The sequence below is a fragment of the Acomys russatus genome, chromosome 11, assembly GCF_903995435.1.
Source record: "Acomys russatus chromosome 11, mAcoRus1.1, whole genome shotgun sequence".
Taxonomy (NCBI): domain Eukaryota; kingdom Metazoa; phylum Chordata; class Mammalia; order Rodentia; family Muridae; genus Acomys; species Acomys russatus.
The window spans coordinates 40,607,556-40,629,425 of record NC_067147.1 but is presented as its reverse complement, the minus strand read 5'-3'; the positions used below and the strand labels follow the sequence as shown (position 1 = coordinate 40,629,425).

Sequence of the window (21,870 nt, the reverse complement as noted above, 5' to 3'; positions counted from 1 at the left end):
CGCTGGTTCCTGAGTGCTGGGATTAGAGGTGTGTGCCACCACACCTGGTTTGAACGTTGCCATTTCTATCTTTTATCCCAACTGTCCTTTTAAGAGATTGAGAAACTGAGGTCCAGCAAAGGCAAGTATGAGTGGGTTACTAGACTATAACCCAGGCCTCCCATTTCCTGATTATGAAGGTTATTAAAGTTTGCCAATGGTTTATTGAAGTAGACAAAAAAAGCATTATATTATGTCCAATTATTCTTCAATTCCTTGGTCCACAAAATAACTTTGTGGGCTGGGGAGATGATGGCTTATTGGGTCAGAGGCTTGCTCACAAGGCTGAGGATTTGAATTGGGATCTCTAGCACCCATGCAAAAAGCCAGGCAAGGCTGCATGCATGTGTATATTTGTTTCTCTTATGCATATGTGCATACACAAAAACATACATATAATAATTTGCTGGGCTGTGATAAAATGAATTAAAGGGTCCCTGCCACCAAATGTGACCAACATTACTAATTTTACATGATAAACATAGGCACTTATACAGTGAAACCTGTACTTGTGTCTACCACTAAAGGCTTAAAAGCAGGGCTGGGGAGATGGCTCAGCAGTGAAGAGGGCTCACTGCCCTTGCAGAGGGACCAGGGTTTGGTTCCCAGCACCCTATCAGGTGACTCACAACTGCCTGTAACTCTAGTCCTAGGGGATCCAATGGCCTCTGGCCTTTGAGGGCTCCTGTGAGTCCAGAATTCATGCAGGTACCCACACATATACACAAACTTAAATCTAGGAGAAGATGAAGATGAAGATAAAGAAGATGAAGATAAAAGAGAAGAAGAAGAAAGAAGAAGAAGAAGAAGAAGAAGAAGAAGAAGAAGAAGAAGAAGAAGAAGAAGAAAAGCTTAAAAGTTAGGTGTGCTGATACACACCTGTTGGAAGGACCCTGCTGTTTGAGGTTGCAGTGCCCCCCAGTCCATATAGCCATTCTGAGCTCCGCATTAGGTGTAGGACTCTCTCCCCAGCAGGGCCTTTGGCTCTCTGCCTGACTCCATGTGGAGAGTGTCTTTAGACATAGATGCCCCTAACCACATTTGAGATAAGGTCCTTGACACAGCTCCTGCTAGCTCTCCCCTCCCTGTGTCTATAGGATAATTAGGTACTGTGTTCCCATTCATATGATAGGAATGTGCTGCTAAATACAAAACAAGCATCCTTAAAGTACCTGGTTTCAACCAGTTAGGTACACCTGTCCTGGGAGCCCCCTAATCACTCCCCAAGGGCTATATAGCCTTTGTTCTCCCTGAGTAAAGTTGAACTAGCTCCTGAAGTAGTTCCTGGAGTGTGTGGTCTCTGTTGTGCTTGCGTCTTGTGTCTTCTGCTGCCCTTGTCTTGGTGGGCTGGTAGCAAAGTCGTCCGTCCCCCCCCCTCTCCCCCCCCCCCCCCCCCCGGGGAAGAGGAGAACTACACCTGTCAGTAGCATATGTGGACCAAAACAGAAGGATGGAGTATCCCAGAGTACCCTGGGGAGTTATGTAGCAAGTCTCAAAAAAGCTGCACATATACAAAACTTTATGCTGAATTTTCTATGTTGTCACCCACTTAGACATTCTGAAAGCCACTGTGGTGACTCACCTTTCCTGGTTCCTCTCTTTGGCTCCCACAGTGATTACTGGAGCAGTTCAACACTTGGAACTATTTCCAAAAATTGGAGAAAGAGGGAGCTGAAGATATAAGCTCTGCTGGTAGAGTGGGTGCCTTGCAAGCATGGAGACCTGATCTGATCCCATGTGAAGAAGCTGGGCATGGAGGCTGAGGCAAGAGAATCTCTCGGTGCTTGCTGGCTAGCCAGGCTAGCCTAGGCAACCCCTAGGCCAGTGTGAGACTCTGTGTCACTAAGAAGTGTATGGGGACAAGTGAGATGGCTCAGCAGCAGGTAAAGGCACTTGCTGCCAAGCCTAAGGAGATGCCAAGATGAATGCCCAGAGTTGATTCCTCATTCCCCTGTTGTCTTAAAGAATGAACATCCCAATCATTCAATTTTACCAATGAAGACTCAGGAGCCAGATGCTGGGGTAAAAGCCCACCAGCTTGGAGAGGCAGAGAAAGCACCCAGCTGGCCTTCCTCCTTCCCCCCAGAAGAAAAAGGCCAAAAGCTTAAAGCCAAAACCCCTTTTCTTCTTCTCCACTCTGTCTTAAATATCCTTCTCTCCATGTCCCTCCTTTCTGTTTAACCCCTGTCAGCTGGTTACTTGTTCTGCCTCTTATTTATTTATTTATTATGTATATAGTACTCTGCCTGTATGTATGCCTGTAGGCCAGAAAAAGGCACCAGATCTCATTATAGATGGTTGTAAGCCACCATGTGACTGCTTGAATTGAATTGAATTGAACCTTTGGAAGAACAGTCAGTGGTCTTAACCTCTGAGCCATCTCTCCAGGCCTTTTTTTTTTTTTTTTTTTTTTTTTGGAGACAGATTGTTCTGCCTCTTGACCTAGGTTAACTTTAATTCTGAACAGAAAACTTTTTTTTTTTTTTTAGTTTTCGAGACAGGGTTTCTCTGTGTAGCCTTGGCTGTCCTGGACTCACTTTGTAGACCAGGCTGGCCTTGAACTCACAGCAATCCGCTTGCCTCTGCCTCCCGAGTGCTGGGATTAAAGGCGTGCGCCACCACGCCCGGCTCGAAAACTTTTGATTAATGGTGTGTGCTAGGGCTGAGCCACTCCACAACTAGAAATAGATTTTTACAGTTCACAATCTCGAGGTTCACAATGGGATAAAATATCCTGCAACATTCCTCACCATGGTAGACAGAGAGAATAAAGAGAACTGACCCTTGCAAGTTGTCCTCTGACCCTTACACCTGCAACACACACACACACACACACACACACACACACACACACAGGTGTTTCCTGCCATTAGGGGTCTATATGTTTACTTAGTGTCCTACTAGATGGGTCTTTCGGTTTCCATAGTTGCCAGTGAAGTAATTTAAACAACTGTCTATAAAATGAAATCTTTGCCAGAAAACCCCTTCCTGAGAAACAGTGGTGGGCATCTGAAGAAGGTGCTCAGTTTCCTAAAGAATATTTAGGTCATAAAGCAAAGAAGGAGCGCGTCACAGAGTAGTGTCAGAGTGGCTGTTCCAGGGCCCTTAAGCACTGATTAGACACACCCCCAATATGTTTCTGAGGGTTCTTTTGTTCTTGGTTTGTTTTCACGCAGGCGCTGACTATGATAATCCCATGTTAGTGATGCGCTGCAGTGCCTTAGGGATATGTGAACACTGACTGCAGCTTCTGGTTAGTGTGTGCTGTCTTCCATTTCCACGCAGGCCCTGCACGGAATTTTCCTCTCTTGCCTTCTGATGGGGCAAGGCACCACCACCGGGTGCCTCCAACTGCCTTCCACTGCGAGGGTTAGGTACTTCCGTTTCCTCCTGCTACTTCATCTTTTCTCTCATTATAAACTGTAACAATTCTCTTCAGGGCCCTCTGCTCTCTATGCAAACAGGAGAGCCCAGGAGAGAGAGGAGGCAGAGAGATGAGGGAAGCAAAGGGGAGACAGAAAAGAAAGAAAGAAAGAAAGAAAGAAAGAAAGAAAGAAAGAAAGAAAGAAAGAAAGGGGAGATCAAGAAAACAGCTGGGAGCCCTGAGTTGTAACCGTCTCCATGGAAACAACTCCTTAGAGAGCAATCTGGCCTGAGCAGCAGTGTCCAATCACAGCAAGCCTTACAACAGGGTTAAACTGTCTGGGGAAGAAACAGATGTTTTTTGTTTTTAATTTTGTAGAGAAAATTAGTAAACTAAGAAGCTAATGCAAATTATCTTTACCACACACAATGCATAAACTAAAAAATTCCTACTTGCTGTAGTAAAAAGGCACAAGGAATATATGTACTAATTCCAAGAGCACTCACCATAAAGAAATTATAGAAAACAAAAAAAACAAACAAACAAAATACCACCTCCAAAAGTAACCTCACCATTGGGTGGTGGAAAGTCCTATGTTAGAATCATCAGAATGATTTAAGGATTGTAGCCCATAACCACACAAAGTGTGTACAAAGAATGCCACATTCATTCAGGCAGTAAGTGGACTGAATTCCAGGCGATTAGTGAAAGGGATTACAGAATTCCACCCACCAAATCGGGTTGAAAGACTGAAAGCATAAAGAAGCCATGTAATTTAAACCCATAGAAGAAGGGAAGGGCTGGGGAGAAGTCATCCTAAGTGTGGGATGTGGAGTTTTGCTAATAAGCCACTCATCTTTTAAAGGGAGAACATGGTTTGGGCCCTAAATTCAATCCACAGCTATTAAAAGAAAGGGGCAGACCTTAGGGCATTAAAGTAAGACTAGCCTAACCAAGCTTCAGCAGGCTCCAGCCAGTAAACTACTAATTTGTAACCACAAGAAAGGGTTTAGTGTTACCTAGTGTCACTCAGCTTTATATATTCGGCAGTAATTTGCACTCTTGTGGGAGTAGGAACCGCATCTGTGAAATGAATACCGCTTTTTGGGGCTGTAGAGACACAGATGGCATCGAGGTAGGTCAAGAGTGCAAGGATATCCTTGGCTGCCCAAGAACAAAGACAATGAATGGCTTACCATGCCGTTCCAGTGAGTTCTTAGTAAACCTGAGCTTCTGCAGCTTCCGGAACATCTTTTGATTTTCCTGTCTGTAATTATAATCACACTGTCTCGTCCCCCCCACCCCCACCCCGTCCCACCCCTGCCCCCTTTCTCTGAGGGATACTTTGGGTTAAAATCGGTAGAGCAGGAAAGACATTTAAGTAGGTTTGAAGATGAATTCAAGCTGTGAAACACGTTTCCATACCAGGCCTCCTGGCTCCAGTCTAAACACACACAAACACACACACAATCTCATAGTAAATGCAATCCATCCTTCCACACTGCTCATGTTCCCCACCCTGTCCTACTCCACTCCTAATGGACTTCCCAGGGTATGCAGTACAAACAAATCTTTGAACTGCACACTGAAGGGTGATTACAGCCTGGCTTCACCCACGGTCTTTGTTTTTTTTTTGTTGTTGTTTTTCGAGACAGGGTTTCTCTGTGTAGCCGTGGCTGTCCTGGACTCACTTTGTAGACCAGTCTGGCCTTGAACTCACAGTGATCCCCCTGCCTCTGCCTCCTGACTGCTGGGATTAAGGCATGCATCACCACCGCTGGGTTTTTCACCCACAGTCTTAATCCGCCCTGCCTAGCCTATGGCTAAACCTACCCTCTCTTTGCCCTCAGACTGTCCGGTCCCATCTCAACTTGCTTTGCTCTCCTGTTACACGTTACACCAGGGTTGCCCAATCCCACTTTTCCGCACACTTTCCATGTGCCATTTGTGTAACAACTGAAGAGAAAGGGCTATCAGTGTCATAAGGAATCTTGGCAGCACGTTGGAACCTCAAAACGCCTTAGGTGTCTCCTGTAAGCACAATTTTCAGGAATACCAAACTCTATTTACAAGTGTACTGCCACGAGCCGTTGATCTGTCACTGGGTTTAATGACAAGAAAAATGAAACATGGCAGGTAGCAAACCAATCAAGAGGTTGAGGATGGCAACTCCTGAGAGCAAAGGGGAGACTCCAGGCTAGGACGGGAAACCAGCCTTTGTATCTTCGCAGGTGAAACATTCGGGTTTTTTTCGGATTGCATAATGCGAACATGGTGGATAGGAAAACCATTTCCCTGGCTTGGGGCGGGGGGGGGGGCGAGAAAAGAGGGGGCAGAACCACGTGGCTGCTTCCAAGCTGGGCAAGGGTGGAGCCATTATGGGATTTATCCCCAGCGGAGCAGAAAAGAGCCTTAGCAAACCGCGTCACCACGGTTCCTCAGAACCCACTCACGCCCTCCCGTAGGAGGAACAAACGTGACCTCGCGGGCGCTGAGGGTTGGTCCGTAAGCCAGAGAGACACAGAGTCCGCCACCGCACCCTCGCACACCACTCGGTGACAACCGTAGCGGCAACCAAGCAGGCGCCAAGTGCGCTGGTGCACTGCTGCGTCCAGTTCTCGCCTCCCCCCACCCCCCCCGCCGGGTGCCATTCAAGTCTCGCGAGAGCAGCGCGGCGGGCCTGGCCGCCCCGCCCCGCCCCGCCCCCTCCTCCTCGCTCGCTCCCTCCCCTCCCCCCTTGCCAGTATCTGTGCTGCGCAGCTCTCCGAGCGGTTGCGGCCGCTGGAGACGGTTAGGACAGAGACCGTTGTGGAGGTCGCTCCCCGCGGCCAGGCCGGTGGTCCCCGCCCGCGAGCGTCGGAGTCGGCGTTGCTAGCGCCCCACGGGGTATCTGAAGTAGAAGGGGGTAGGTTGGGCCGGCCGTGCCAAGAGCGGAGTTCGGGAGAAGGACGGAGGAGCTCCGTGAGGGAGCGGGTGAGGGGGTGTGTGGAGTCGGCTGGCCTCCGGGAGGAGGGCCGACGCCGCGCGCTCCAGCCGCTCGCTCCCCCGCTCTCCCCGCCGCTCGGCTGCCGCCATCTTGGGGGGGCCCGGTGGCGGCCGCCGGGGTGTCTTCCCGCCTTTCCCCGCTCGGGCTACTTTGTCGCCTCCTGCTTTGCGGGAAGTGTTGGGAAAGCTGGGGCTTGGGGGCGGTGGGGAGGGAGAGGAGAGCCGAGCTCTCTGGTAGGGGTGAGGGCGGGGGAGGTTCGCGAGCAGGGAAAGCGGGGCGGCGGGACGCGCTCCCGGTGGAAATGGCGCCCCGTTGGGCCCGGCCTCCCATCGCGGCCACCGCCGTCCTCTGTGGTCTCGGAGGGACTACTACCTGGGCTAGCGGGGCAGCGCGCGACCGCTGACGCAGATTCCCTGGACGAGACAGGTGGAGCTGCTGGGGGAAAGGAGAAGCCAGTGATGACGGGGGCGCTCCACTGCCAGATGCGGGACAAAGGCGGCCGCGGTCCTCCTTTGTAGTTCCGCTGCTCGTCGGCGAAGGCCCGGGGCGGGGTGGGGGTGTCCCCTAGTTCTCTGGTCTCTAGGGCAAGCTAGATAAACGGAAAGTCTCCAGGAGGAGGTAAAGGACGCTTAGCCGAGCTTTATACCCCAGATTTGGAACTGTGGAAAGAGTACGTACGCATCTCCAAAGAATTTTTTTTCTTCCACGCTTAGATGTTTACCAGGACTTTAATTTTGTAAGAGGCGTGAATGGCTTACCTGTTAGGAATAGGACGAAATGGGTATGTTTCAAATAGGTGAACGCTGGTACTGCTTTTAGGCAGGGGTGAATAGGTAAGTTAGGTTTTGTGTAGTTAATTCTCCAAGTGTTGTGTTTTGTGTCGACTTGTAATTAAAAGGTGGGAGTCAAATATATTTTCATTTAATGGTTAGGCATGCTTAAAATTTAAGTATCGAACTGTGATATTAGGAACCAAAAAATAAGCCTACTAAAGTGGAAGCCTAATCGAGGGCTGGTTGAGGTGGGTTGGGTGAAAAAGGACACCCTTGGCCTGAAAGTTAGCTTGCGGTAGTTATCCTGAGTAATGGGAATACTGTTGATGTATGGTCCAAGATTTAAAACAAAAGCTGGGTAAAACAACAGAATTTTGTGAGCTCCTGGGCTACAGAGCAAGACCCTGTCTCAAGGGGGGAAAAATGACAAGGAAGAGATTACCACATAGAAAAAAGGAGATCCTTAAAGGACTTTGAAATTGCAAAGGTTTCAGACTGTAAGGAGCTAAGTGTGATATGCCCACTTTTTAAAAATTGGGTTACATTAGAAACATCTTTGTTTTCTGAGACGGGATCTTGACGTTAGCTTGTAACTAGATGTGTATAGAAGGTTGCCCTCTAACTCTCCTGGAGCCTCCTGCCTCCGCCCCCCAAATGTTTTGTTTTGAGATAGGGTCTCATTGTAGACCATGCCGGCCTTGATTTGATGATCTTGATGTTTCTGCCTCCCCGCTGCTGGGATTGCAGCTGGGAGCCACCATCAACTTCTGTATAAAGTGATTGTCCATGGATTTTAGTACATTACAAGTTGTCAGACTGCCACTACAACCCAGTTTTACACTTCCATTATTTCAAAAAGATGTACAAAGTGCTGACACTTGGGGTTTTTTTTTTTTTATAGTGGTTCTCTGCTTACTCAGGCAACCTAAGCTCCGATGCTTACACCATCCCTGTGCTCTAGCACCCACTGTATTTAGACTACAAGCAAGGGACTGCGCCTGTGCACGTAGTGCATTTGTGTGTGGAATCCAGGCTGGTCTCCCCGACTCAAGCTCTGAGAACTGTTGAGCTCCCCAAAGCAGAATAGAGATTAGTTTATGACACTTGTTACAAACAAAGGTTGGAGTATTCTTTTTTGTTTGTTTTTCGAGACAGGGTTTCTCTGTGTAGCCTTGGCCATCCTGGACTCACTTTGTAGACCAGGCTGGCCTCGAACTCACAGCGATCCGCCTGCCTCTGCCTCCCGAGTGCTGGAATTACAAAGGCGTGCGCCACCACGCCCGGCTCAGGTTGGAGTATTCTAAATAGTAAACTTTAGCATACCCTTTGAAAGCTTTATTAAGGTATTAGAACAGTGTTGTAGAGGTGACCTTCATTCACATTGCATTAAGATAACCGTCTCTATCTTGTATATTCCAGATTGTTAAGAATTGTTAATTGCTGAACCGGCAGTGAGCTATATGCAAACAGATTCTGGCATTGTCATTGCTATTAAAGAATCTCCTGTCTTGATGTGTAAAAATTGTTCCCCATCATCTCTGAATGGTCAATAAAGAGCTGAACAGTCTATAGCAGGCCAGGGCAGACTAGGCCCGATTTGGCAATCCCTGGCCCGATTTGGCAATCCCTGGAGGCAGGGTTCCAGGTGGAGAAGGGAAAGGAGTCTCCAGGAGGTCAAGACATGGAAGGTGGGACTAGATGGAAGATAACTGGGGACTTGCCTGGGAAGTAGGCCAGGCTAGCATGGTCGGGTTAGAGTGGGTGAGAATCTGCCCAGTGTAAAGATTCTAATAAATGTAACAGGTCTCCACCTCATTTTAGGGGAGCTAAAATGGGCACGTAGAAAGCCCCACACTTAAAGCAACAGATTGCCCGTTGTGTTTTCGTAGGATTCTGTACTTGAGTTTAAAGGCATATTAGAGCAAGGCTATTTCCTTACTGTCTTCAGACTTGGAATGGAAAGTTACCCTATGAGATTGTGCTCCAAATCTGTTTTTTCCCGCTAAAATTTTGTTAATTGAAGTCAAGAGCTGATCCACAAAAATTTTCCTCTGGCCTCCACAGTGTAGGGTTTTTCACAGTTCTTGTTTTCATAAGAACTTTTATCGTTGGTACTGGCAAAACTAGTGTGTTAGGTTTTGACACACGCATTTGCTACTGAAATACTAGTCTTTTTTTCCCTCGTTTATTTTCATTTTGAGTGTTTTGCTTGTGTTTATGTATGTACACACTACATGGCTTTGTGGTACCTCTGGAAAGCTCAGAGAACTGGTGTTATACAAGGTTGTGAGCCACCATGTGGGTGCTGGGAATAGAACCCACATCCCCTGCAGGAGAAGCCGGTGCTCTTTGTGATGAGTCACAGTCTTCACACAGTGGGCAAGGACTAAGATGGTGAGTTAGCACCTGTAGTCCATCTGTGGCTGCAGTCTAGGTTCTAGAACCTGCCTTCCTGGGGTGAGGCAGGGGGCAGTGTCTCCAGAAGAAAGAAATGCTCTTAGAGTTGGTTTTTAAAAATACCACCTGCACTCTGGGGGCTTGGTTTGTTTTTTGTGGCACTGAGGATTGAACTGAGCCTATAGCCTTAGGCATGCTTGGTAGGCATTCTACCACTGAGCTCTATTCTCACTCCCTTTTTGTTTCTAAGAAAATGGTGGAACTCTTCAGAAAACATTTCTGAACTTTGATTTCAAAGTTGATTTGGTGCTGTCTTTCCAGAATACTTTAGAATAGTATTAAACATAAAAACAAAAACAAGCAAACCTTTAATATTCCTTGTTTCATTTCAGGACCAAAATGGTTTTCAGATACAGTTAACATTTGTAGAATGAGCCGGGCGTGGTGGCACACGCCTTTCATCCCAACACTTGGGAGGCAGAGGCAGGCAGATCTCTGAGTTTGAGGTCAACCTGGTCTACAAAGCCAGTCCAGGACAGCCAGGGCTCTTATACAGAGAAACCCTGTCTTGAAAAACCGAAGGGGGAAAAAAAAAAAAAGAAAAGAAAAGAAAGAAAGATAAGATTTGTACAGTGGAGCAGCGTGGCATGGTGGTGTATGCCTTTAATCTCAGCACTCTGGAAGGCAGAGTGAATTTGAGGCCAGCCTACTCTATAAAGCAAGTCTAGGACAGCCAAGGCTACACAGAGAAACCCTGTCTTGGGCGGGGGGAGGGGGGCAGCAATGTAGAGTGTCTCACTGGTTTTACAGGAGTGGTTCTCAGACCTGTGGGGGTTTACAGGGGTTGCCTAAAACACATGCAAAAACAGATATTTACATTACAATTCATAGCAGTAGTAAAATTAGATACGATTTTACTGAGGAAGTTATTTTATGGTTGGGATCACCACAACATGAAGAAATGGATTAAGGGGTTGCAGCATTGAGAATCACTACTTTTTGTTTGTTTGTATGTTTTTTTGAGACAGGGTTTCTCTGTGTAGTCTTGACTGTCCTAGACTCACTTTGTAGACCAGGCTGGCCTCGAAGTCACAGTGATCCACCTGCCTTTGCCTCCAAAGTGCTGGGATTAAAGGCGTGCACCACCAGGCCTGGCGAATCACTACTTTACTGGGTCTATAAAGGCTTGATAATTGTCACAGGTGAATTTTTACTCTGAAGCAGATCAGAACCGCAGAATATAAATACAGTTCTTGTAAAATATAGCAGTGGGTGCCAATACCTTACTTACTGCTGTTTTTTATTGTTGAACACCAGGCCCAGAAATTTAATGTTTTAAGTAGCTATCAAATGGCAGAATACCTAGCCATTCAAACTCAATGCTTTTTTTTTTTTTTAAATAATACTCTGACTATATGGACTATGCTGACTTCTGAATGAACAGTCTGCCTCTGTCTCCCAGATGTTGGGATTAATGGCATGTGCCTCATGCTTTCTTTTAAATCAAGTGTTCCCAAGAATCAGCTATTATGTTGGTTTGGATGGATTCCCCACCCCCACCCCACCCTTTCTTCTTTTTCTTGAGACAGGGTTTTTCTTTGTAGCTCTGGTTATCCTGGAACTTGCTTTGTATACCAGGCTTGCCTCAACACTCAGAGAGCCACCTGTCCCAAGTTCAAGAATGTTGGGATTAAAGGTGTGGGTCACTATTGCTTAGCATGTCAGTTTTTATTTTTATTGTTATTTTTTTTTAAGAGTTAATAGTACATTATTTTTTTAAATTTTATTAATTTATTCATATTACATCTCAATGGTTATGCTCTCCCTTGTATCCTCCCATACCTCCCTCCCTCCCATTTCCCCCTTACTCCCCTCCCCACATGTCAGTTTTTAAATTAATGCATTAATTATTTGGGGAGAGATGTTTAGAATGCAATCCAGGTGCAGGCACATGTAGTTTACTTGTACCACTGAGCTATGCTCAAATTCTAGAAGAATTCCCATGAATGCTAACACGTGGATGCACACATATTTTATTGAAGACAGGGTTTCTCTGTGTAGCCCTGGCTATCCCGAAACTCACTTGTTCTTCTTTTTTAAGGCAGAATCTGGCCTTTAGCTTTTGGAACTTTTTTGGTTTTTTGAGACAAGGTCTCTCTGTGTAGCTTTGGCTGTCCTTGACTTGCTTTGTAGACAAGTCCAGCCTCGAACTCACAGCAATCCACCTGTCTCTGCCTCCCGAGTGCTGGGATTAAAGGTGTGCCCACCACCGCCTGGCTGCCATTGGAACTCTTACTTCAATCCCAGTGCTAGGGTTGTAGTAATGTGCTAGCATATGATTTATTTGGTTGGTTGGTTTTTGGTTTTTCAAGACAAGGTTTCTTTCTCTGTGTAGCCTTGGCTGTCCTGGACTCGCTTTGTAGACCACCAGGCTGGCCTCAAATCCACCTGCCTCTGCCTCTGTCTCCTGAGTGCTGGGATGTGCGCCACCACACCCAGCTACTAGCATATGATTTTAAGAAAATTAGAATTGTTAACTCTCTGTAGATGCTGCCTCTAATAAATGTAATTAGGTCATGTGGAATTAACCATTAGTGGATAGTGTTGATAATACCTTCAAGCCTAAAGGAGTCAAGTGAGAAAAAAAAAATGTTTTGTTGACAGGGAAGGAGGTGGTGAGGGAAACTTTGGACTATTCAGGTGAGTAGGATTCTCACAGCTGTTTAGTGAAAGCTGGTAAGTTTCCACGCTGTAGAACTACTGCCTTAGTCTCTAAAAATATTCTGGAATTTTAAAAGGAACGGGGGATCTAGTTCATTAGAGAAAAAGAAGGCTTCATGCTGTGCTTTTTAAATACTGTGTGAATGTGATATATATTTCAGGTAAATTTTGTTTAAACCTGCTTGATTAAAAAAGGCTAAGAGGAAGCTGGGTGGTTATGCACCTTAATCCCAGCCTTTAAGAGGCAGAAGCAGGGGTATCTCTTGAGTTCCAGGGCAGACAGCCAGGGCTACACAGAGAAACCCTGTCTCAAAAAAAAAAAAAAAAAAAGAGGCAGAGCAGGATGTGGTGTGGGAAGACTTTCCTTTAATCCCAGCACTCTGGTTTGAGAGAATCTGTGATTCAAAACCAGCCTGGGTCTTGGTCACCTTGTCTTAAACCCATCACCACAAAACCAACAGCAAAAAAGGGTGTTTCTGTCAAGGCATTCATCGTGGTGGGTATGTTTGTTGAGCAGTTCCTTGTAGTCTCAGCTAGTCCCAAATAGTCCCAAATTCATATAATCGTCCCCTGGCTCTCAAGTACTGGAACCCCAGGCATGTACTATCTACCATATTGGACATAGCATTTGGTTTTGAGTAGCCTCTTGTTTTCCTTTGTTGTTGTGGGTTGTTTGTTTGAGAAAGGGGCTTGTGTAGCCCAGGCTACCCTCAAATTGCTGTGCATCAAAGATGACCTTGAGCTCCACCTGGCTGTGGTGTTTGTTTCTTATACTCAAACATCAGTGTGAATGGACTATTTATGCCTTTTGCATAATTATTTTGAACATTTTGCAGTTGGGTAAGTGACTCAAGAAATCTTAGTATTCCATAGCTGAGGCAGGACTGAAGTTTAAGGCTAACCTGGGCTATTGAGTAAGAAGACCATTGTTCTGGCTTTTTGTTTATTTGGTTAGGTTTTTGTGTTTTGTTTTTGTTGGTTGGTTTTTGAGACAAAATTTTTTTGTAGAACAGCCCTGGTTATTCTGGAATCCACTTTGTAGACCAAGCTGCACTCAAACTCAGAGATCCACCTGCCTCTGTGCTTCCCATGTGCAGGGATTAAAGGAAAAGATCCGTATTTTAAAAACAAAAACAAGCTAGGTATACAGTGGATACACTGTGACACCCTGTCTGCAAGCAAAGAAAAATTGTGGCGTCTTGGTGACCCAAGACTACATTGAAGTTGGAAAAGTAAGAGTTAAGTGTGGAATGAAGAAAAAGTATTATAACAAATCTTACTCTGGTGGTAGAATTCTGCAGGCTTTATTAGACCTTCAGGGTTGTTTGGTAGGCCAGAGGTTGAGTTTCATTACCCTACCGCACCCCAAAGTAGTGTTCATAGAACACTGCGTTGTTGCATGCATTTTGTGCTGACACTTGTCAGAGGTATTCAAGTCTTGGTAAGAGTGTGTTGTGATTGACTGCTTTATGTGCTTGTTTTATTTTCATAGCATTTAAATCAAGCGGTATTGAAATGGATTGGGTTATGAAACATAATGGTCCAAATGACGCTAGTGATGGGACAGTGCGACTTCGTGGACTGCCATTTGGTTGCAGCAAAGAGGAAATAGTTCAGTTCTTTCAAGGTACCGCTAGTACTAGTCAAAGTTTAGTAGTATTTTAATATGTGGTTTTTTTAATGAGATGTTACTCATTTTTTAATTTATAAATTCCATTTGATTTAAGAATTTTAACTTTGTGATAATCTGGGTTATATAGTAAAATGGGAAATGTGCTCCAGTTAATGTTCAGCAGAGATTGTGTAGACTATGTAAACATTGACTGATGTACAGTATAGTTAACTAAGAATAACTGTGATGACATGGGCTATGGAGTTAGCATTGGGAGCACAGTTTTCATGTAGTGTTTTCATGTAGTGGGGCTTTTAGAAGTGTAATTTTAAGACACTAGTCACTGAAAATATTTAATCCAATGATATTTGAAAAATATTCCACTTGTATTATGGGGTGATGGGAAACTAAGCCTTTTGTTTTGTTTTATTTAGATTTGTTTTAAATATTTGACTCAGACAGGAATGTTTCAGCCTTTAACACTGTTCCCCTTGATGGGGTATTTGTCCTTGGGTTAAAGGGTTGGAAATCGTGCCAAATGGGATAACATTGACGATGGACTACCAGGGGAGAAGCACAGGGGAGGCCTTCGTGCAGTTTGCTTCAAAGGAGATAGCAGAAAATGCTCTGGGGAAACACAAGGAAAGAATAGGGCACAGGTGGGGATGGAGAGTTTGGGATGGTGTTAAATTTTTATTTTTGGGGGTTGTGGGTCACTTGCTTAATTGGGGGGGGTAACCATAACATTTTTCTGGGGTAGTTTAAAGAATTGATAATTACCTAAATTTAACATGGAAACTACAGATTTGGGTGGGGTATTAATGCTAATAGTTTAAATTAAAATTAGATTGTTTCCATTTCTTTGTAGGGTTGTTAAATTTGTTTTTGTATAATCACTTAAAAATACCTATCTTGTACTAAAGGAAAATATAAAACTAAAAATATATTCCTAATTGAGTGTTTTCAAATGACTCATTTGTTATGTAAAACTTAAATATTTCATTATTTAAGTTTGTAGGTGTAAAAATGTTACCTTATGGTTTATTTAGGCAATTTAAATTGGGCTACGTACCTAGATATAGACAAAGTTATATGCATTTTGCCCCGTATCTAATTTACTCTCTAATACATCTATGCTGAAACTTGTACCTTAAAACATTTTTAAATAGGTATATTGAGATCTTCAGGAGTAGCAGGAGTGAAATCAAAGGATTTTATGATCCACCAAGAAGATTGCTGGGACAGCGACCGGGACCATATGATAGACCAATAGGAGGAGGAAGAGGGGGTTATTATGGAGCTGGGCGTGGAAGTATGTATGACAGAATGCGACGAGGAGGTGATGGATATGATGGTGGTATGTGTATCTAATGAACAAAGGTTCTGTTGTCATTTTCTTGATGTTCCTGACACTTTGTCAAGAAATACAGAAATGGCAGTAATTTCAGTACCTATGAGGTTTTAAAACCTGTTCATGAAAGGTTATGGGATTCCATGACCATCTGGTGGAACTTGATTGATGCACATATTGACACCTAGAAAACTTAATGTAGAAATAAAGATAATTGGCATGTTCTCTACTGGGCATAAAGATAAGATTTGGTTTTCATGTTGTGTTTGAATTTATCCTGTGAATGTTTAAAGTGCTAACGGCTTTTCTCATATGCAGTAATTTGCAAACAAGAAGCTAAGACTGTTGACCACAAAATTATTTTGTAAACTAGTTTACAAAATAAATGGCTCAGAATTGAATCTTTTTTTCTTTTTGTAAATGTTTGCACAGGCTATGGAGGTTTTGATGACTATGGTGGCTATAATAACTATGGCTATGGAAATGATGGCTTTGATGACAGGATGAGAGATGGAAGAGGTAAACTCAGAATACATGTCCTGCTGAAGTTAATTTTATTGTTTTCCATTGTAACCTTCCAGTTGTAATTAGGTAACTTTCCAGTCACAATTTGGCAACTTTGAATAGGTTAATGGAAACTTGTGTCAATGCACTGCTTTGGATACTTATATGGTTGTACTTATGTGAACCCACAATGGTTTATAATCTAGGCATGGGAGGACATGGCTATGGTGGAGCTGGTGATGCGAGTTCAGGTTTCCATGGAGGTCATTTTGTGCACATGAGAGGGCTGCCTTTTCGTGCGACTGAAAATGATATTGCTAATGTGAGTAATCGCTTTTATAGTGGGCTATTTATCATTACTATTTATTATTCTTGACTGAAAGTCCAAACTGGGCTAGGATTTGAAAATCCTAACTTGGCTTCAAGCATGTTAGAATTATGGGCAGCCACCATGCCCAGTTGACTCATCTTTAAATTCAGGCAAGGGTTGCCACTTAGTGATAGATTTTTTTCTTTTTTTGTGTGTGTGCCTATTATGTGCTGACCTGCATGAGATTTTTAAGGAGCGGGGGGAAAATGCATTAAAAATACACAACGACAACAAATCTAACTCTGTTGTTAAGAGTTAGAGAGTCAGGTAGGATTTTGCTTTTGAAACAACCCCAAACTCAAGATATTCATAACGATGATCTATCCCCAGTTTTACAATTTTAATTTAAAGTTTAGTATTACTTTACTTTAAAAGCAGTAAGTGCTTTGCATTTTAAACTATGCACCACCTGGAGCAAAGGATGGCTCATCCTACCTCCACAATACTGCAGCCTTTAGAGACTGTTCGTGTTAGTGGATGGGGGCGGGAGTGGGGGAGAAAAGGTACATGATACTTTAAATAACTGGAATTTAAAGATGAGTAATTTTTATTTAGTTCTTCTCACCACTCAATCCAATACGAGTTCATATTGATATTGGAGCTGATGGCAGAGCAACGGGAGAGGCAGATGTAGAGTTTGTAACACATGAAGATGCGGTAGCTGCCATGTCTAAAGATAAAAACAACATGCGTAAGTGGTATCTTTGGCATGCTTTTGTTTTTATAGGTGTGTGTACTTTTTATAAAATCTTTGTTAAATGCCTGGGGTAGATCTAGGGCTTAAAATCATTTAACCTGTTAATAATGTTTAAACTTTAATGACTGTCTAAATAGTTCTATGTTTGTGGATAAGCCTACTTTTAAATACTAGCTAATTGACCTTCAATACATTTGATCCAACATTCTTTTCTCTACTGCTCTTTTTAAAGAACATCGATACATTGAACTCTTCTTGAATTCTACCCCTGGAGGTGGCTCTGGAATGGGAGGTTCTGGAATGGGAGGATATGGCAGAGATGGAATGGGTATGTATTGCTTTGTACTTGAGCTGGGTATGGTAGCATTGTTATGTATACAGTGCTCTGCCTGCATGCACACCTACAGACCAGAAGAGGGCATCAGATCACATTTAGATGGCTGTGAGCCACCATGTGGTGGCTGGGAAGTGAACTCAGGGCCTCTGGAAGAGCTGACAGTGCCCTTAACCTCTGAGCCATCTCTCCAGCCTCAGTTGATAAACTTTTTAGAATAAGCAGTGTTGGCTACTTTGGCAATCCTTCTGTTACTTCTCTTTTTATGTGCAGATAATCAAGGGGGATATGGATCTCCCATTGGGAGAATGGGAGTGGGGAACAACTACAGTGGAGGATATGGCACTCCTGATGGCTTGGGAGGTTATGGTAAGTAATTCTATTTTTGTATTAAGACATGGATATTTATAATATGCATGGATATGTCCTGATGGATGGTTCTTAATGTCTTCTTAAGGTCGTGGTGGTGGAGGCAGTGGAGGTTACTATGGGCAAGGTGGAATGAGTGGCGGTGGATGGCGTGGGATGTACTGAAAACACTACCACCAACGTACAAGTCCTAACAGACATCTGGTCTACTAGACTTTCTTACAGATTTAATTTCTTTTGTATTTCAAGAACTTTATAATGACTGAAGGAATGTGTTTTCAGGATATTATTTGGTAAAGCAACAGATTGTAATGAGAAAATCTGTTTTCTGTAGGTTTTATTTGTTGCATACTTAAAATAAATTTTTATATTCAAACCACTGATGTTGCTACTTTTTATATATAGGTCCTCTTAACGATGTGCTTCCTTCGTAAAATTCGGGATGGTGTATTACTGTTAGCTCTACAAAAAGTAGCATAGTGCAGTGTTAGGGTAAGATTGCAAGTCTTAATAAGCAGGCATCTCCTAGACACACTGTAAATAAAAAGCCTAAAGATGCGTTCAGGTGGCTTCAGGAATATAAGCTAAGCTAATTCTGTATTCTCTTTTTAATCTCAACAAACATAGCTCTGAGTAATTTAAGAGGTATCTGGATTCTAAATATTCACAATTGTGTTATGAATTATAAACTGGGGGATGGCGGGGGAGTATTAGTTGAAATTATAGCCCTAGATTTAAAAATCCTCATAGCACTTGACCAGGGTACCAAAAATGTTCCCCAAATTAGTTTGTTGGAATAGCTTGGAGTTCTCGATGATGACAAAAGAACTCAGTGCAAATACACAGGGATTTACTCTGATGGCTGTATTCTTGTGCTTTTGAGTTCTCACCTAAGAAAGTAGGGTTTTTAATTGTGTAATTTACTACATTTAGGAAAAATATAAAACTGCTGCAGCTGGATTTTGTATCTGATACTGGCTTTGAGTAGTTAAGTGCTCTGTGTAGCAAGGAAAAGGTGCTTTCTAATTATCACTTTGATCAATATGGCTTTTCCCCAAATTGGCTAATGGATCAAATGAACCTGTCAATGTGAATTCAGTTATTGAACTTGCTACTTGTTTTTGCTAAAAATGTTATTCATGTAATAAATGTCAACATGGGAGATAAAGGAATGTTGTCTGTCCTAGCATGCTTTGTGTCGGTTACTGGCTATAATGTATTGGTAGAAAGCGTGGTGGTACATGCCTTTAATCCCATCGCTTGGGTGCCAAATTGAGAGCAAAGGAGTGATTTCCCCCGGGCTAAGAAAAGGGAGTGCCGATAGGCCTGAAAGAGTGAGTTTCTGTCTTCTAGTTTGGGACTGAGGGTTTCACATACTGCCTACACATTAATGAGCTAGTCTGCACACCTGGCGCAGAAGTCAAAAGTACTTAAGCATTACCTTAAAATCTCAAGGCAGGTGGCTAGAGAGATGACTCAGTGGTGCTCATTCAGAGGGACCTGAGTTTGATTCCCAGCACCCACATCAGGTGGATCACAATCCTGCTATAACTCCAGCTCCAGTGAATCAGTACCTTTTTCGGGCCTCCTTGGCCACCTGTACACACATGGCACACACTCACAAAGAGATAAAAACAACTCTTTAAAGAAATAAAAATAAAATTTCAAATCTTTGTTTTATAAAATGCACGTTTATTTTTAAAATATTACAGATTTAGAATTGCAATTCCTTGGCACCATGATCTCATCTTTGTGGTAGTATTGGCTATGTAAGTAAGGGAATGACAAGTTTTTGCAGAGTGAAAGTTGTTAATGTTTTATAATGAGTAGGATATCCTAAGTTTAGGGTTTGTTTTGTTTTTTGGTGGTAGTGCTGTGAATTGAGTGAGCACGCATTCTACCACTGAGCTATAACCTCATCCCACCACAGTGGGGATCAATTCAAGTTAATGCCTGCCCACGAAAAAGCCCATGTTAATAACACAAGTTTTGGATGGTGATAGAAAGCACATAATAAAGTCTTTAAAATTTTTCATTACTGCTCACTTTGAACAGTCCAAAATGGTTCAAGAAGCCAGGCACAGTGGTGCATGCCTGCAATCCCATCACTCCGGGAGGCAGAGTTATCTCTGTGTTTGAGGCCAGCCTGGTCTACAAAGAGTTCAGAACTGCCAGGACTACACAGAGAAACCCTGTCTCAACAAACAAAACAAAAAACTACAATGGGTCAAGAAAATAATCCTTATTTTTCTAATTTCTATGTGAGGTTTTATATGTGAATAGGCTGATCTCTGGATGGACCGGCCTGGCCTTGAAATTTATGGTAGTCCTCCTTCTTGCGGTACCATCTTAATTCTGTCTCAAGACCCTTTCTCAACAATGGCATCTTGGGGGTAGGGGAGTAGCTCAGTTGGTAGGGTAAAGTACCGGCCAATGTGCACAAAGCTAGGGGTTCCACCCCCAGCACCACATAAAAACACACAGGCTGGGTGTGCGGTGGCACGCCTTTTAACCCCAGCACTCAGGTGGCAGACACAAGCGGATCTCTTGTGATGCCAGCTAGGGCTACACAAAGAAACCCTGTCTCAAAAACAAATACCACACAGATGTAATCTCAGCACCGGGAAGTGTGGAAGTCAGAATCAGCTCAAAGTCATCCCTTGTGTCACACCAGGCCAACTTGGGTTTTTCCTGTTTACAAAAGAAGGAACGTGTAAAAATCTGTCAGAGAACTTTACCTCAGAAGCTTGTAAATACTGGTTGGGAGTCTGGCTGAAAAGATACTGGAGAAAGGGGGATCAGAAAAGTGCCAATCACTGAATAGTGTCCTTTGGAATGTAAAGGCTTATAGATTTAAAACTACAAGACTGGAAATTTAACTTAGGTTTCTCTTTTATCAAGACAGGGTTTCTCAGTGTGTATCCCTGGCTATCCTGGAGTTGCTTTGTAGTCTAGGCTGGCCTCAAATTTACAGAGACTTAACGTGCCCCTGCCTCCCTGAGTACTGGGATTAAAGGCATGTGCCACCACACCTGGCTGTAACTTAGGTTTCTTTTTTTTTTTTTTTTTTTTTTTAATATTTAATTTTAATTTATGTGCATTGGTGTGAGGGGGGTCAGATCCTGGAGTTAACGAGTTGTGATCTGTCATGTGGGTGCTGAAAATTGAACCTGGGTCCTTTGGAAGAGCAGGCAGTGCTCTTAACCACTAAGCCATCTCTCCAGCCCGGTTTCTTATTTTTTCAAGCAGAGGAAAGAAAAAAGCACTAAGACTGTAGCATAAAAGTACTTGATACATAGGATGAAAATCTACTGTGGATAGGCATAAACTACAATGTAATGCCCTCTAGGAGTTGTTTCTAAGAGAATTGGGCAGGGGAGGTGATGACTTACTTCTGTCATACCAAAAGCAATGCTTTTATTTTTAATGCTTAGAATCTTTAAAAGCCTATGGTCTCCCTTTATCTCCCTTCCTCCCAGAAAGGATGTTTTCTCCTTTGGAATCCAACCCTTTAAAAAAAAAAATTAGTATTTTTGACGAAGATGGTGGTTATATGTAACTTCCCTTAAATAGTGAAGGAAAAGCTGGAGGCCAGATCATACTGGTCCTTTAATTCACTATATGAAAGGTGTGGGCAAGTGAAAAGGTATGGGATAGAATCATTGTCCTTTCCATTCGTAGAAAGGTAAAGAACAAGCAAATAAATACAATATAACAATGACAAATATACAGGCCTACTATGGATGCCCACCTATGATCCCAGCACTTTAGAGCTGAGGCAAGAAATGAGTTCATGGCCAAAAATGAATGATTTTGGTTCAATCTCTCTGCTCCCGCCCACCTCCCCACCCCCACCCCCAGACAGGGTTTCTCTGTATCCCTGGCTGTCCTGGAACTTGCTATGTGAACCAGGCTGGCCTTGAACTCAGATCCACCTGCCTCTGCCTCAGTGCTGGGATTAAAGGTGTGCCACCACCAGCTTCAATGTTTCAAACAAGGATGTTGAGTTGGTGAATGTGTGAATGTGTTTCCAGTCTTCCTTTGAGAACTGTGAAGCTTTAAAGTGCATCAAGTGCCAACATGAAAGTTCAGAAGCAAACAAGCTGTGGCCTTGTTCTCAAGAAGGCCTTTACAAGGTACAAGGTAAGGCAAGTGTGCATTGGCTCTGCTTTCTGGCCTTTCATTAGGGTTACATGATTGTTCCTAGTTGTGATAAAGCATGCCGTCTTAAAGTCTGAGTAAGTACAGGAATGGAATGCTAACTCATACAACTTAAAAACCTGTGTGCTAGCTGGAGGAGAGTACAATGCTAAACGGACACTGCTGTACATACGGTGTTCACACCACTGCAGG

At 43.5% G+C, this 21,870-nt stretch overlaps 1 protein-coding gene across 5 annotated transcripts; it reads left to right on the top strand.

Moving 5' to 3' along the window:
• The first annotated feature begins 6,132 nt into the window (after nt 1-6,132).
• Nucleotides 6,133-18,035, top strand: Hnrnph3 (heterogeneous nuclear ribonucleoprotein H3). 5 transcript variants are annotated; one of them, XM_051153156.1, is made up of 10 exons: nt 6,133-6,308; nt 13,773-13,907; nt 14,413-14,551; nt 15,062-15,249; nt 15,676-15,762; nt 15,954-16,069; nt 16,673-16,808; nt 17,047-17,142; nt 17,422-17,517; nt 17,606-18,035. In XM_051153156.1, exons 2-10 carry the CDS (start codon nt 13,796-13,798, stop codon nt 17,680-17,682), a joined length of 1,047 nt encoding a protein of 348 aa, XP_051009113.1. In that variant the 5' UTR covers nt 6,133-6,308; nt 13,773-13,795; the 3' UTR covers nt 17,683-18,035. The 5 variants fall into 5 exon arrangements, with proteins under 5 accessions (XP_051009113.1, XP_051009109.1, XP_051009111.1 ...); XM_051153152.1 differs by having other exon boundaries at nt 6,150-6,289; XM_051153154.1 differs by having other exon boundaries at nt 6,166-6,308; nt 15,062-15,204.
• The last annotated feature ends 3,835 nt before the right edge of the window (nt 18,036-21,870 follow it).

Coding starts and splice junctions, on each gene's coding strand:
- Hnrnph3 (XM_051153156.1), top strand. CDS start 13,796: ATGGATTGGGTTATGAAACATAATGGTCCAAATGACGCTAGTGATGGG. Junction 15,763..15,953: donor CAGGATGAGAGATGGAAGAG/GTAAACTCAGAA, acceptor TTTATAATCTAG/GCATGGGAGGACATGGCTAT. Junction 17,518..17,605: donor TGATGGCTTGGGAGGTTATG/GTAAGTAATTCT, acceptor TGTCTTCTTAAG/GTCGTGGTGGTGGAGGCAGT.